Consider the following 14,108-nt stretch of genomic DNA (forward strand, 5'->3'; position numbering starts at 1 on the left):
GGACACGTACACACCATGACAAAAGAGGCTTCCCCCCCCAACAGTTGCACACACTCAGAAGGCTCCAAGGGACACCAAGACTTACAGATACACACTACCACACTGGTAACACTCACATGTCAGACCCACCAACAGATGGGACAAATGCAAGCAGACAAACTGACATATTCACACATATGATCTGACCAGTCACATCCAGTACAGAGAGGCATGGGCAGGCCACAGTAGTACATTCCTAAACACATTGGCACAGACATCCTGGCACATGTGCGCCTGCACACACACACATAGACCAACCACAGACAGGCCATAGCCAGACATTCATAAACAGTGACACAGACACCTCATACAGACACACACACACACACACACACACACACACACACACCAGCCACAGAGCTCACACACACCCAGACCTCACACAGGCAAGCCATGGACCTCACACACAAACACACATACACACCAGACATGAATAGGTTAGCCATATGAACTCCAAAACAACACATGCATATAGACCAGCTACATGTAACCTATTCCATAGACCATACGCACACACTCACCACCACCACCCTGCACCCCATCCCATCCCCACACACAAAACAGGCCCTATATCCCCCCGCAGGGTTAGGCCAACACACAGACAAATGTACTGAGGAGACAGGCCTCACACACACTCACATGCCCTAACAAGCAAGACACACACAAATCCACAGCCAACCAGACACATGCACTCCTGGACCCTGCTCAGGTGCTGTGGGGCTCTAGGCTTCCCAGCCTGTCTCTGTCCCCTTCAGAGATCCCAGCACTTCCTCTCTCCAAACATTGTCCCCCACTTTCCTCCCTCACTGCTCTTTGTCATTTCCCATAGGTCCAACTCAGCTGCCTCAGTCCCTGGTGGGCTGTGGTCCTGTTTTCTCAGCATATCCCCTGTAAAGGGGGCACACAGAATCTCAGCCAGACTCAGGTCCCCCAAGACCTCACCAGCAGTGTGTATGGGGGACAGAAGCAGTTTTGTGGGAAACTCCCCTCATGCCCAGCTGAGTCACCTGAGGAGACAGCGTCTCCTTCCTGCTTCCAAGAAAACCCAGCAGCTTCCTCTCCAGCAGAGGGGTGAGGGACCCCCCAACCACAGAGGTGGGGGGAGGGAGGGAGCTGGCAGGCCAAGGGTTCCTGGGGGAGGGCCTCTGTGATTCTCAGCCTTTTCCTGCCCAGCTGCCTGTCCACACCCAGGGGCAGGGACGCGGGATGTTGGGTGCTATGACTTGTGGGTTCTCGCCCTGGCCTGCCCACCGGCTGACTCACACACAGCCCCCAGCCCAGTTTCCTGGTGAGGGCCCCACTGGTCAGTGGGGCCAGGGGGAGGAGGGTCACCAGGCTATTTATAAGAAGGAGAAGTCCCTCATGTTAAGGCCAAAAGCCCCAGAGAGACCCGTGGGTGGGGGTGGGTGAACTTCCCCCTTATCCTGTCCCCCCACCTCCCCCATACCCTGGGCCCCTGGGTGTGGAGGAAGCCTGGGCACAGAGTCTTCCTACAGATGCTGGTCTGGAGCCCAGGGGCTGGGCAGTCCTCAGCTGCCAATCTGGACACCCAGGCCAGGCGGGGGAGGGGGCTATCCTCACACCCTCTTCATGGGGCCCTTGGCGCCACTGGGGCGGCGTGAGGGGGTGGTGCCCAGGCCACAAGGGTGAGACTGGCAGGGGCCTGGAACCGGCTGTACCAGCTCAGCTGGGCCCCCGCCCTCCCTTGCTGGCCTGATCCCCACCCCCTGTTCAAACACCCATGCAGAGTGCATGGAGCGACCCAACCCCACTCCAACATGCTGGGCTGGCCCCTCACTCACCAGCACCTTTCCATCCTGTTCCTAACTCCATTGCTCTCCAGATTAAAGGAGACCCTTCATGAAAGGGTCTGCAGAGCTTGGCATACAGTTGGTACTGCATAAAAGCCTCTCTGCCTGTGATTATCCACAGTGTAGTGGCTAATGCTCTGGGGCTAGACAGCTAGGGTTATATCTCAACTCCAGCACTTACAACTGTGGGCCATCAGACAAGTTCTTTACCTTCCTGTGCCTCAGTTTTCCTGTCTGTTAAATGGGGATACATAGCATGCATTTCTCTGGGTAGTTGGAAGCAGGCAGAGTTATCTACGTAAACCACTTAGAAGAGTGCCTGGCCCATGGTAAGAGCCATATAAGTGTTAGCTATTAAAATAATAATTATTATTTCTCAGTCTGTCTGCCTATCTTAAGTGTCTGAATCTTGCTGTCTGTCTGCATGACGTTAACCTTGCCCCGGGTTTGTCTCTCTGGCCAACTCTCCCTGCCCTGACCCCCGCCTCCATACACCCACTTTTCCTTGCTGAGTCCTTGCCCTCCATCTCGATCCTCTCTGGGCTGGCCTCACCTCTCTCCAAGACTCCCCTGGTCTGACCAGCATCAGCACTGGCCAGGGCTGACTCACTGTGGCCTTCTGGCCTGTGGGACCTACAGTTTGGCTTCGTGAGGTGCTGCCCTCTGGCCAGACCTGCCCAGCCCCCCAACCTTGCTTACTGCACCCCCGCAGGGCCCAGGCCAGATGTCAGCTGCAGTTATTAGCATGGGCGGGAGACATAGGCCTTGGCAGCTTGCCGGCCAGACTCAGCAGCCCGCTGGAATCTCCCTTGAGCCTGGGGCGGGGTAGGGGAGCAGTTCAAACAAGGGGAGGAGGGGTGGGGGCACCCAAGGGTCACAAGGACCTCCAAAGACCAAAGACAGGGATGCCCCCAGCTTCTCATGGGACCTTCCTCCCAAGAACTACTGCTCTGCTGGACTTCCCCCTACCCACACATAGCTCAGTTTCTCTTTCACTTCTTTCGTTTTCCTTCTCTCCCCCTCTCTTGGTGAGCTCTGTGCCTGCTGTACAAAAGCTGGCTAATGGCTAACTCCATCTTCAGCCTCTACCCTAAAGAAGCTTCCATCATTCCAAAAGATACAGGCCTCTCAGAAAGAGAGACTGAGCTGCTCACCTCTTGTTCTAGTGGCTCATCCTAACTGCTTGGAAGTCCCACCTTAAGTCTAACTAGAAACCTCACCATCTAAACATCCACCCTGTCCTTACTGGGGAAGGGGCTTACTGGGTTTCCCCAGATTCTCCCCTTGGATTTTCAGATCCCTTCTGACTGGAGGGAAGGGGAGCCCTCAGATGACCAGGATACCCTGGGGACGGAGGGAACCCCTCCCAGGTATTCTGAATGGTTGACGGAACCCCCAGACAAAACGAGTAGGGGCGCTTGCTCACATGAGTGAGGGAGGGGGCACCCCAGCTCCTAAGGGTGTTTGTGGGGAGGAGCCCCACATCTCCTGGCAGAAAGGAAGGTACCCCGCCCGAGGGAGGAGGCAGCCTTGCCAGCCCGCCCAGGCGCCGGGGGCGCCTGGAGGCACTGACCCGCCCTCTCCGCGCCCCGTCGGGCCGGGGGCGAAGTCCGACCCAGGCCCGCGGACAGGCGGGGACCTGCCGGGCTGGGTCGGGCCGGGCCTAGCAGGACACCGCCCCAGAGCGACTGGGTGGGGCCGGGCCAGGCGGCCGTGGGGGCCCCGGGGGCGGCAGCCGGGACTGGTCGGGACTAGCCGTCCGGGGGCCCGGGCGTGCCCTGGGACCTGGCAGATACCCGGGCTCCTGGCTCCTGGCTCCTGGCTCCGGGCCCCGCGACAGCGCTGGCCCCACCCCTTCCTGTGCCCTTATATGGGTATCAGGGAGAGACTCCCGGGGATCGCCCCGCCCCCCAGCCAGCGCGCGGACTCTAGCCTGTTGCCATAGCGACCAGGCCCAGCTCTCAGATGCGACCCCCGCGGTCGGGCCAATGGAATCGTCCCCGGACTCCCTGGCTCGGAAATTGTCTGCCGGCGCCGCGGGCTGAACCATTGCTGGGCGGGGGGAACAGTGACTGGAGGACTCTGCGGCTGGGTGTGTTCGGCGTACCCTGGCCTCCGCAGTGGTCGCGATCCCAGGTTCCTCTTCCGAGGCACAGAACCCCGCGGGACCCAGGGCGGGGCGCACGGTCCAGTAGGATCCGAGTGACGGAGGCAGGGCCGGGTTCCTTCCTCCAGGGCTGTTGCCACACTTCCTGCCGCGGAGCTCTTCCTGGGCCTGTTTCTAAGGAAGGAGTGGGGTTGGGTGACCGCGCCCGGGCCGTCGGGCTGGGTCCAGGCACCAGGAGCTGAGACGGTGTCGGTCAAGCCCAGGGTCACTGGGGAAAGGTTTTGAGATGGCCGAGTATACAAAGACCTCAGCCTAGTGGTCACTCAAAAGAGAGGGCGCCAATCATGGAAGATCCAGCAGTCCAAGTCCCCAGGATCCTCAGACTTCTCCTTCCCTCATGTCTCAACCAGGGACCCTCTGTCATTGGCATCTCAGCCCTGAAAGTGTGCCCCGACCCTAATTCTACTTAATCAGGGTTTCGCAGATTACTCCAGTGACCCCCAACTGTGACAGTGTCCCCCTCTTCTACTCCACATACTTTCTCTGACTCAGTGTACCCCAGGCCTCTCACTCACTTTCTGTATGTCTAGATTCCTTCAGTCCCCCCCTTTCCATTTATGGGGACCCTCTGTCTCTCCCATGGACTCTAGGACCTCTACTCATTTCTTGCCTAATAGGTCCTCAAGCCTCTCCCAGTGTACCGTTTTCATCTCTCCCCCTCAATATTCCTGGGTTCAGTCCCTCCCATGAAAATTCCAGTCCCCCAAACCCTTGTACTCGGGACCTTCACACAATTCCTGTGTCAGGCCTCTTCTTACCCCTCCCCCTGCTAACCCTTCCGTCTCTCTTTTATGGGGTCTCCCAGTGTGTTCTCAGCTTTCCAACTCCTGTTGGATATGCCGGGTCCCTCAGGCCTTTCTGTGTACAACGTGGGATACCCCCCTCCCCAAACACACACACACATGCTCTGTATCAGTTCCTCGTGTCCCTCATTGAGTACTTAAGGGGTATCATCGCCTTCCTTGGAACCCCTCCCCGTGTTCCTCGGACCGCCCGAGCACCCCCTTCCTCGCGCGTCCCGGGGTCCCCTGAGCCCTTCCCCCTACAGCATCGCCAAGCCACCCAGCCCGTGGCCGCTGTTTACAAGGACACGCGCTTCCTGACAGTGACGCGAGCCGCCTCCTCCCCTTCCCCACGCTCGAGGAGGGGGGTGCGGGGGCCTGGCTCGCGCGACGGCCAATCGCAGCGCACTTCCGCAGCTGGTAACCGTGGTATAAAGGCGTGTGGCTCGGGCTGAGCGGCCGGTACCTTGAGCGCGGCAGGCCAGCATCCGAGCCAGCAGGCAACGGGGAGCAGGGGGAAGCGACACGGAGAAAGCGAGCGCGCCAGAGAGGGGTATAGAGGCTCGAGAACCCGCACAGAGCTTCCGCGCAAGGCGGCCGGCTGGCCTCTCCCGGCGGGTGCCAGTACCCAGGACTGCGCGTCCAGACACTCAATCCAGCCACCTCCGCGGACAGAGCACCGCTCGCAGCAGCGAGGCCCGGGGCGGCCCCGCAGGGACCTCCCCAGACCGCCCGGGCCGCCCGGATGTGCACTAAAATGGAACAGCCCTTCTACCACGACGACTCATACGCAGCGGCGGGATACGGCCGGGCCCCGGGCGGCCTCTCTCTACACGACTACAAACTCCTGAAACCCAGCCTGGCACTCAACCTTGCCGACCCCTACCGAGGTCTGAAAGCGCCCGGGACACGGGGCCCCGGCCCAGAGGGCAGCGGCGGTGGCAGCTACTTTTCCGGCCAGGGCTCGGACACAGGCGCGTCGCTCAAGCTCGCCTCATCGGAGCTAGAGCGCCTGATCGTCCCTAACAGCAACGGCGTGATCACGACGACGCCCACGCCCCCGGGACAGTACTTTTACCCCCGAGGGGGTGGCAGCAGTGGAGGTGCGGGAGGAGCAGGGGGCGGCGTCACCGAGGAACAGGAGGGCTTCGCCGACGGCTTTGTTAAAGCCCTGGACGACCTGCACAAGATGAACCACGTGACGCCCCCCAATGTGTCCCTGGGCGCCAGCGGGGGCCCCCCGGCGGGGCCCGGGGGTGTCTACGCTGGCCCGGAGCCTCCTCCCGTCTACACCAACCTCAGCAGCTATTCCCCAGCCTCTGCGCCCTCCGGAGGCGCCGGGGCCGCCGTCGGGACCGGGAGCTCGTACCCGACGGCCACCATCAGCTACCTCCCACACGCGCCGCCTTTCGCTGGCGGTCACCCGGCGCAGCTGGGCCTTGGCCGGGGCGCCTCCACCTTCAAAGAGGAACCTCAGACCGTGCCTGAGGCGCGCAGCCGCGACGCCACGCCGCCAGTGTCCCCCATCAACATGGAAGACCAGGAGCGCATCAAAGTGGAGCGCAAGCGGCTGCGGAACCGGCTGGCGGCCACCAAGTGCCGGAAGCGGAAGCTGGAGCGCATCGCGCGCCTAGAGGACAAGGTGAAGACACTCAAAGCGGAGAACGCAGGGCTCTCGAGCACTGCCGGCCTCCTCCGGGAGCAGGTGGCCCAGCTCAAACAGAAGGTCATGACTCACGTCAGCAACGGCTGCCAGCTGCTGCTCGGGGTCAAGGGACACGCCTTCTGAGCACCCCATCCCCGTACGGACATTCCCCCCAGCCTGGACGGCTGGGCGCACGCCTCCCAAGGGGCGAGGGGGCAGACGGTGGGCACTTGCCCCGGGGCATGGGGGCGGCGAAAACCACACTGGACTCCTGCCCGCCCGCTCTGCGCCCAGTCCTTCCAACTCGACGTTTACAAGCCCCCCTTCCACGTTTTTTTGTATGTTTTTTTTTTCTGCTGGAAACAGACTCGATTCATATTGAATATAATATATTTGTGTATTTAACAGGGAGGGGAGGAGGGGGCGATTGCGGCGGAGCTGGCCCCGCCGCCCGGTACTCAAGCCCGCGGGGACTCTGGGGAGGGGCCCGGCCCCCTTCCTCCCCCCTCTGCACCGTACTGTGGAGATGAAACACGCACTTGATCTCTAAAGAGTTTATTTTAAACTGTGTTTGTGTGTGTGTGTGCGTTTGTTGTTCTGACTTTTTATTGAATCTATTTAAGTAAAAAAAAATGGTTCTTTATTAATTTCTGTTGTCTTTTTTTCGAAGCCGGGCGGGCGGGCGGAGGGAGGAGAGTGCTGGGCTGCCCACACCCCGCTGCTGTTTGTGGCTCACTCCGGTATTTGTGTCCCCTCGCCAGCCCTGCCCAGACATTTCACAGCCCCAGCCCGGGTGTCCAACCCTCGCGTACCCTGATCCCGGGGGCTGGAAAGCCCAGGGCGGGGACCGGGCCCTGCCTCGCAGGACTTGGGGGCAGGATGCCGCGGGCGAGACGCGCAGTGCGCAGGCGCAGCCCTGTCCGCTGGCGCGCGCCGGGGCTTTCCCCGCTGACGCAGCGGAAACGCTGCCCATATATGGGCCGATTCTGCCCAATGACGCGACGGCGGTCTCCGGGCAGATTCCGGGAATCCCCTCCCCCGCTCTGCCCGGCAAGGCCGCGGCGCCCGGAAGGAGGCCGGGATTTTCCCAGGCGGGTGGCTGCTGGGGCCCGGAAAGCCCCAGGCCTGAGTCCAGAGTGTCCACGGTGGGCGGGCCGCGCTCTTGGACCCCGGGAGCCATCCCAGAGCCTCTCTCCTTTGGCTGGCGCCCAGGCCCCGCCGCACCCACGCTGTCTGACCTGACCCGGGCGGGGGGTTGCTGCAGTCCGCGTGTCCTTGCTGCCGCGGTCCCCCTCACCACCGCCAGGAAGGGCGGTGCCCGTCTGCCAGTTTCCCTCACGGTGCCAGGCCGGGCGCGGGGCGACTGCCAGGTCTGGTCCTGCCGGGACGGCTGCTCAGGCCGCCCAGCGCAGCCGCCGCCCTCGCTCGGGGCTCCCTTCCCCGCAGCTGGGATGGGTAGGAGGGCAGTTGGTGCTCCCCAAGGGGGTCAGGCTGGCCTCGGAGCTGGAAGCCCCCATAACAGCCGAGAAAAACACAGGCCGAGAAACCAGACCAAACGGGCAGGGTGGGCAGAACGGACACTTCATTCATTCATTTATAAACTGAACACGGCCCTGGTCACACAGCCTGGATCACAGCAGACAGACAGATAATAAACAAGGAAACATAATTCGGAGATGGTGTAAGTTCTAGGAAGAGAAAACACAGGTCAAAGTGGTAGTGATGAGGCAGGGGAGATGAGCTGCTTTGGAGAATGTGTTGGGAAAGTGGACCTTTAATGAGACCAGATTTAAAGAAGCCGGGTTCTGAGAAAATCCTGGGTAACACCGTCTGGGCAGAGAATAGCGCATGCAAAGTTCCTGTGGCCAGAACAAGATCAGCCTGTTAAAGAACAGTAAGAAGCTAATGTGCCTGGAATGGAGTAAACCAGGAAGCTGGAAATGAGGTCAGGGAAGACCACACAGGGCCTTGGGGATGAGTGTAGATAAAATTCCAAAGCTGAGATGAGTGACCTTGGAGGGTATTAGACTGGATAGCAATATTAATAATGACTCTATGGATTAAATGAACATGTCTGTCCTATTTTGTGAAAGGAACTGAGGTCTCAGAGGGGCAAAGACACTTGCCTGGACACACACAGCATCAAACTGCACTCCTGGAAATATTACCTTGCTCCTGACCCCTGCTTCCCAGGCTAACCATCACCTTTCCAACCTGCGGTGGGGCAGTTTGCCTACTGTGCATGTAGCTCAAGCTCCCCCCACTCTTGGTTCTGCTCTCACAGCTGGGTCTCCACCCTCTTTCCCATAAGACTGAACTCTTCTTCCAGGCCCAGAAGCCCATCGTAGTAACCATTCACTGGGCCCTGAGCTTCACACACTTTATCTCAATGTGCATGGTAATCTGGGTTGGTTGTTTTTATTCCCATTTTCCTGATGATGAAAGCCAGGGAGGATCACAGCTCTTAAATGGTACTTGAACCCAGCCTGGCTGATAGCAAGGAGTGGGCACTGCCTGTGGGGTATCCTGGAACTTGCTCCCAGCAAGGGGAAAAAGCTCCCCCTCCAAAAAAAACTGCTCTCTTGCCAAGGAGTGAGCAGTGACCATGAGTTAACTGGTGAGCATGAGGTAAGACTGTCACCTTGTGGTGAAGATACGTAACTACAGTGTCAGTTTCCCAGGCCAGAGCCTGGAGGAAAGGAGGGAGGAGAGAGACATCAGGACAGAACACACCAACAGACTCACATTTTTGTCCCTAACACTTTATTGGTCACCTCTAGGCCTATGCCCTGCTAGGTGGGCTACAGGGAGGGGTTCACCATTCACCACTTGGCTAGGAATATGAGACGGCCATGGCCTAGCCTTCCAGGATCACTGACTGGAACATGAAGGGGCAGGTTTGGCCTTTCCAGGGCCAGCACAGGGCACCCAGGTAGGGGCACAAGTGGAGACCAAGAGCCCAAGCTTGGCACCCGTCTGCCAGCCTAGTTGTGTTTGGAGAAGTATTCCTTGCTGTCACATACGTTGGGTTTGATTGTGTCACTGCCTGGCTTCCAGCCAGCGGGACAGACTGTGGGAAGACACAAGAAATCACAGGTGATGCTACAGCCCCATATTCAAGGTAGGGCAGTAGTGAGAGGCAAAGCAAGAGTCCAAGTTGCAGAAGAAAAAGTCCAGAGCCAAGTGGTCCAGACCCAACACCATACTGTATATTGACGGAAGCCCCCAAGCCCAGGTGCAGGATTTTGTGGCTGATATTTTCATTTCTCTTTGGCCCCTTTAGCCCCATCTTTCTCCCTCTGCGCTAGCCATACTGGACTTTGAGAGACTGATCAGGCTGTGCCCTCCACCCGAGAAAGCACTCTGATCCAACTAATATTATTCAAGCCTGCCTTAGCACAAACCTTCTCAAAGATCTTCTCTATAGATCTTTATTACCTCCCAGCTCTCCACCCTCATATTGGGGTTATCTCCTCCACCAGACGAGACACTTCCTGCAGACAAGGCCTTAAGCTGAATCTTCTTTGGGGTCCTCACATCCATTGTCACCCAGGTGATAGAGCAGGCAGTGAATGTCCGCATGAGTGACAGAAAGAGGAGCAGTGTGCCCACTCACCTTCCCCATGTTCATCTGTGTACTGGAAGGCCTGGACCAGCCTCAGAGCCTCATCCACGGAGCGCCCCACAGGCAAATCATTGATGGTGATCTGGCGAAGGATACCCTTGCCATCGATGATAAAGAGGCCCCTAAAGATATCAGGGTTCACAGTGAGGAGCTGGGAGAACCATCTCCCTGCCAGCCACAGGGCTGGAGGTAGGGAGGGCATCGCCCAAGTGTGGTCCCCTCACCCTGAGGATGGAAGGTGTCCCCTGAGGACCCCCTGGTACCTGTAGGCAATGCCCTCATCTTCCTTCAACACGCCATAATCGTGGGACAAGCTTCTGGTTATATCAGCCAGGAGGGGGATGTTCAGAGGGCCCAAGCCTCCTTCTTTCCGGGGGGTGTTAATCCTGGGGGTGGAGGAAACAGGGCTGGGACCTCAGGATGGGATGCCTGGCACAGCAGGGTCCTCACCCTGTGGGCCTGTGTGTGATAAGAGCTGGAGAGGGGGTGCTGGAGACAAGAGATAAGGGGTTTTAGAGCAAGGCCCTGGGAGTCCCACCCACCCCACCCTGAAGTAGGTGCAGGGGCTGTTTCCCACAGCTGGGAAGACTAAGCTAATGCGCCTGTTCCAGTAAAGTGGATTCACATGTGCTGGCAGCCTCAGGCACCTTGGGGCAGAGTCCCCATCCTCTTCTCTAGCTGTGTCCTGGGGCCCAGCTCTTCACTCCCTTGAACTGGAGTAGCCACCTTCTTGAAATAGTTCTTGGGAGGGAGGCTGCTTTGCTCTAAGTGAGATAAAAAGCATTTGCAACTCCGTACCAAGCAACTAGTTTCCAAATGCTAATTACTGTCATCATCGCTCAGGACCTGGGCGTCATTTTTCCATTATTTTCAAGACTGGAAAGGGAGGCTCAGAAGTTGAGCAATGGCCACTAGAGCACACAGGTCGGACCCTGTACAGGGGTAGGCTTCGCTGCACCCTCCCTCCCTGCTGGTCCCCGCTAATACCAAGCCAGGTGGGTGAACTGCGAGTCCACAGAGACCCCCAGCACCTCGCAGCCCAGCTTTCGGAAGTCCTCGGCATGTTCGCTGAAAGCGATGATCTCTGTTGGGCACACAAAAGTGAAGTCCAACGGGTAGAAAAAGAGGACCACGTATTTCCCTGAGGAAGAGGGCAGGAATACAGGAGTGAGGGCCCAGCGCCTCGAGTGCCTGGGCGCCACCCAACCTGGACCCGCTCCAGGCCGCCCTCACCTCTGTAGTCGGAAAGCTTCACCTCCTTGAAGGCGCCCTCCACCACGGCGGTGGCCTGGAAGTCCGGGGCTGGCTTTCCGATGTGCGCGTTACCGGCCGCCATGACTGAAAGCTGAGACCCCCCGCAACCCCGGCCCGGTCAGAGCGCCCGGGAAAACCTTTTGTCCTCACTTCCCAAGGTCATGTTGCGTGCTGGGCCCGGTGACTGAGTCAGATTGGCGGAGGCAGCGGCACTGCCCCGCATCCTCCCCGGTACCGGCTCTGTGCGGCCTTGAGACCGCGGGAGACCCGCCCCTCTGGCCAGCGAGAGCCGCCAGGCCGCTGCCGCGGGGCCCCCCATTAGCTTGTCGCCGAGCGCGGTGGCGCTGGCCCATCGCCCCTGAAGGAGCCCCCGCGAGCAGGGAGCGGGGATCCTGGCTATGCGGCCTGCACTCCAAGGCTGTAGCCTCAGTTCCCCCCACCAAGGACAAAGGCGGCCACCACGGCGGGTGGAAAACAAAGGCGGCCAGCGCTGAAGTTTGGGAGGGCCGAAGCGGCTCCTAAGGGCTCCCCCCAGCCGGGTGCGTTCCAGGTGTCCCTACCTGCGTGGGGAAGGGCGGGACACACAGACCTGGGGACCCGCAGACTCAGCTTCTCAGCACCAAGTAAGCGTAGAGCCGCGGAGCCTTTTATGTGCGGCCCGAACCATGACGTGCAGGGCGGGGGGTGGGGGGAGGTGGGTAGACAGGCGGAGCGGTCGGATCCACTGCCACTGCAGGGGTGGAGGAGAGGAGCCTGCCGGGCCCACGCGCCTGAGGGGGCTGCGGGAGACGTGCAGCCGCAGGTAGCGCCCACTGCGCCCGCCCACTGGGACCCCGCTCCGGGTTCGGCCCCGGAGCGCGCCGGGGGCAGTTGGAGTCCGGCATGGCCCGAAGCCCAGAGGCGCTGCTACTGCCGCCTCTGATGCTCCTGCTGCTGGCGACTCCTCCTGCCCAAGTCTCCCCCGACTACCATTACTTCGGCGACCGGGGCGAAGGCGACACCTGGGAGCAGCTGCAGCTGCAACATCAGGGGAAAGGTAACTGCATTTCGCGGGTGTGACGGCGCGGAAAGGTGCCCCATTGCTCCGTTTGGCCAGCTGGCTACAAACAGACCCTCTTCCGTGGACTTCAAGTCTCCTCCCAGCTTCGCACTGGGATAGTCACTTTTCTCTGATGCTCAGTTTTCTCATCTGTAAAATGAAACAGAGAAGCTGCCTTTAAGCAGCTTACATGGTTTCTCTATCTCCACCCTTCCTACCACCTATCCACGAGTTTATGGATTTGTTTGCTTGGGTCCTGCTCACATCCTCTCTACCATGTAAGCTGCTTAAAGAAGGGGGTAGGTCAGCTTCTGAAGTCAGAGAAGGCCAGGCTGAAGAAGGTAGGTAACCAACAGCTGGCATGACAAGAAATGCCAAAAATTCAAAGATTTTAGGGGAAGAGTGTGCCAGGGAGTTTTGTGTAATGGAGGCTTAGTGAGCTGGGACCTGTCTCGTAGGGGTTTAGGGAGAAGTCGGTAAAAGAACCCTGTAAAGGGGAGTGGTTAAGCGCTCAGTAAGTTGTAGCTTCTTTTAAAAGTGATCATGCTCGTTTTTTGTTCTACTAACAGCGTCAGAGGCTTTAAGTACCTTTATAGTGTCAATTATGTCATTTAATTTACCACTTGACAGAACTGCTGGTCAGGTGGCACTGTGGCCACTGGACAAGCTCATGATCTCTGAAGACAAGAGTCAGCTTCGGATGGTGGGCACCAAGGGTGTTGTACCACAGTCCCAACTTGGTAGGCTGGCATAGGTGGGAAGTGTCAGTTTGCAGTTCCTCTGGGCCACTCACCAGATGCTGACCTCGGAATGGTGGCTTGCTCTTTCTAGGCCTCAGTTTCCCCACCGGGAACTAATGAGAAGATTAAATTAGATTATCGATGGCAGGGTGCCTGGTACAGAGGCACAGCCCTGCAAACATGAGCTGTTGCTATTAGTGTCTTTATCCTCCTGCCCTCTTAGAGGAGAGCTTGGCAGGTAGGTTCCCCCCCACCACCTGGCCCTCCATCCCTAGACGTGGAGGACTCGATCCTTGGCCCGTGGGGAAAGTGGCTCTGTCTTTGCGACCTGGGCAAGCAGGAGCGCAGCCGAGAGGTGCTGGGCGCAGCGCCGGCCCCGGTGTTCATGGACCGCGAGAACCTGGTGCAAGTGCGGCCCTGCGGGCAACGGGATTGTTCCTCCTGCAAGCCCATCGACTGCGACTGGAGGCCCTGAGCCCGGGTGAGAGATGGGCTTAGAGGAGGCGGGACTGGTGCGGGCTGGCAAGTCCCCAGGATGGGCGGGAAGATAGAAACGGCTGTGGGGGGCGCATAGGAGGCTGGCACCTGGAAGGAAGAACTGGGGCCCTAAGCCTGGGGCTTGAGGGTGGTGAGGAGAGGGAGAGCTGAATCCGGAGATGTGAGCCCCGCTGATATCCGGGGGGAAAGGAAGAAAGATGGGGGGGAGGCGAACGGAGATGGAGGAGTTGGGACCCTGAGGAAGGGGCATGAGCTTGGTGAAAGCCACGGACCCACAGGCAGACGACGTGAGCCCCGCTGAGACCAACCAGTGAATAAGATGGGGCTAGAGAAAGAGAAGGGCGGGTGTGGGGTGGGGAGTGGTAGGACATGAACCCAGAGATGGGGAGAATGAGCCTGCGTAGTGGGCAAAGTCTCTGAGCAGGAGTCTGTTGAAGTCTTGAGATCTCAGACTTCGGTTCAAAGGAGGTGGGGAGGCTTAGCCGGAATGAGAGAGAGGGGTAAGAAG

The 14,108-nt window shown here is 59.1% G+C and overlaps 3 protein-coding genes across 4 annotated transcripts in view; 2 read left to right on the forward strand and 1 right to left on the reverse strand.

Moving 5' to 3' along the window:
- The first annotated feature begins 5,230 nt into the window (after nt 1–5,230).
- On the forward strand, nt 5,231–7,087 carry JUNB (JunB proto-oncogene, AP-1 transcription factor subunit). Its single transcript, XM_019664248.1, has one exon. The coding sequence runs from the start codon at nt 5,545–5,547 to the stop codon at nt 6,586–6,588; it is 1,044 nt and encodes a 347-aa protein (XP_019519793.1). The 5' UTR covers nt 5,231–5,544; the 3' UTR covers nt 6,589–7,087.
- Nucleotides 7,088–9,185: 2,098 nt separating this feature from the next.
- On the reverse strand, nt 9,186–12,001 carry PRDX2 (peroxiredoxin 2). Of its 2 annotated transcripts, none has more exons than XM_019664239.1 (6): nt 11,913–12,001; nt 11,303–11,414; nt 11,057–11,210; nt 10,333–10,455; nt 10,061–10,191; nt 9,186–9,514 (listed from the first exon to the last, which is right to left on the reverse strand). In XM_019664239.1, the coding sequence occupies exons 2-6, from the start codon at nt 11,403–11,405 to the stop codon at nt 9,429–9,431; spliced, it is 597 nt and encodes a 198-aa protein (XP_019519784.1). In that variant the 5' UTR covers nt 11,406–11,414; nt 11,913–12,001; the 3' UTR covers nt 9,186–9,428. The 2 variants fall into 2 exon arrangements, with proteins under 2 accessions (XP_019519784.1, XP_019519783.1); XM_019664238.1 differs by having other exon boundaries at nt 11,884–11,980.
- Nucleotides 12,002–12,071: 70 nt separating this feature from the next.
- RNASEH2A (ribonuclease H2 subunit A) overlaps nt 12,072–14,108 on the forward strand; it is a 7,294-nt gene continuing 5,257 nt past the window's right edge. Inside the window, exons 1-2 of the mRNA XM_019664237.1 lie at nt 12,072–12,359; nt 13,378–13,583. The gene's annotated coding sequence lies outside the window, so the exon portion shown is untranslated. The remainder of the gene's footprint in view (nt 12,360–13,377; nt 13,584–14,108) is intronic.

The sequence above is a fragment of the Hipposideros armiger genome, unplaced genomic scaffold (genome assembly GCF_001890085.2).
Source record: "Hipposideros armiger isolate ML-2016 unplaced genomic scaffold, ASM189008v1 scaffold_417, whole genome shotgun sequence".
Lineage (NCBI taxonomy): Eukaryota > Metazoa > Chordata > Mammalia > Chiroptera > Hipposideridae > Hipposideros > Hipposideros armiger.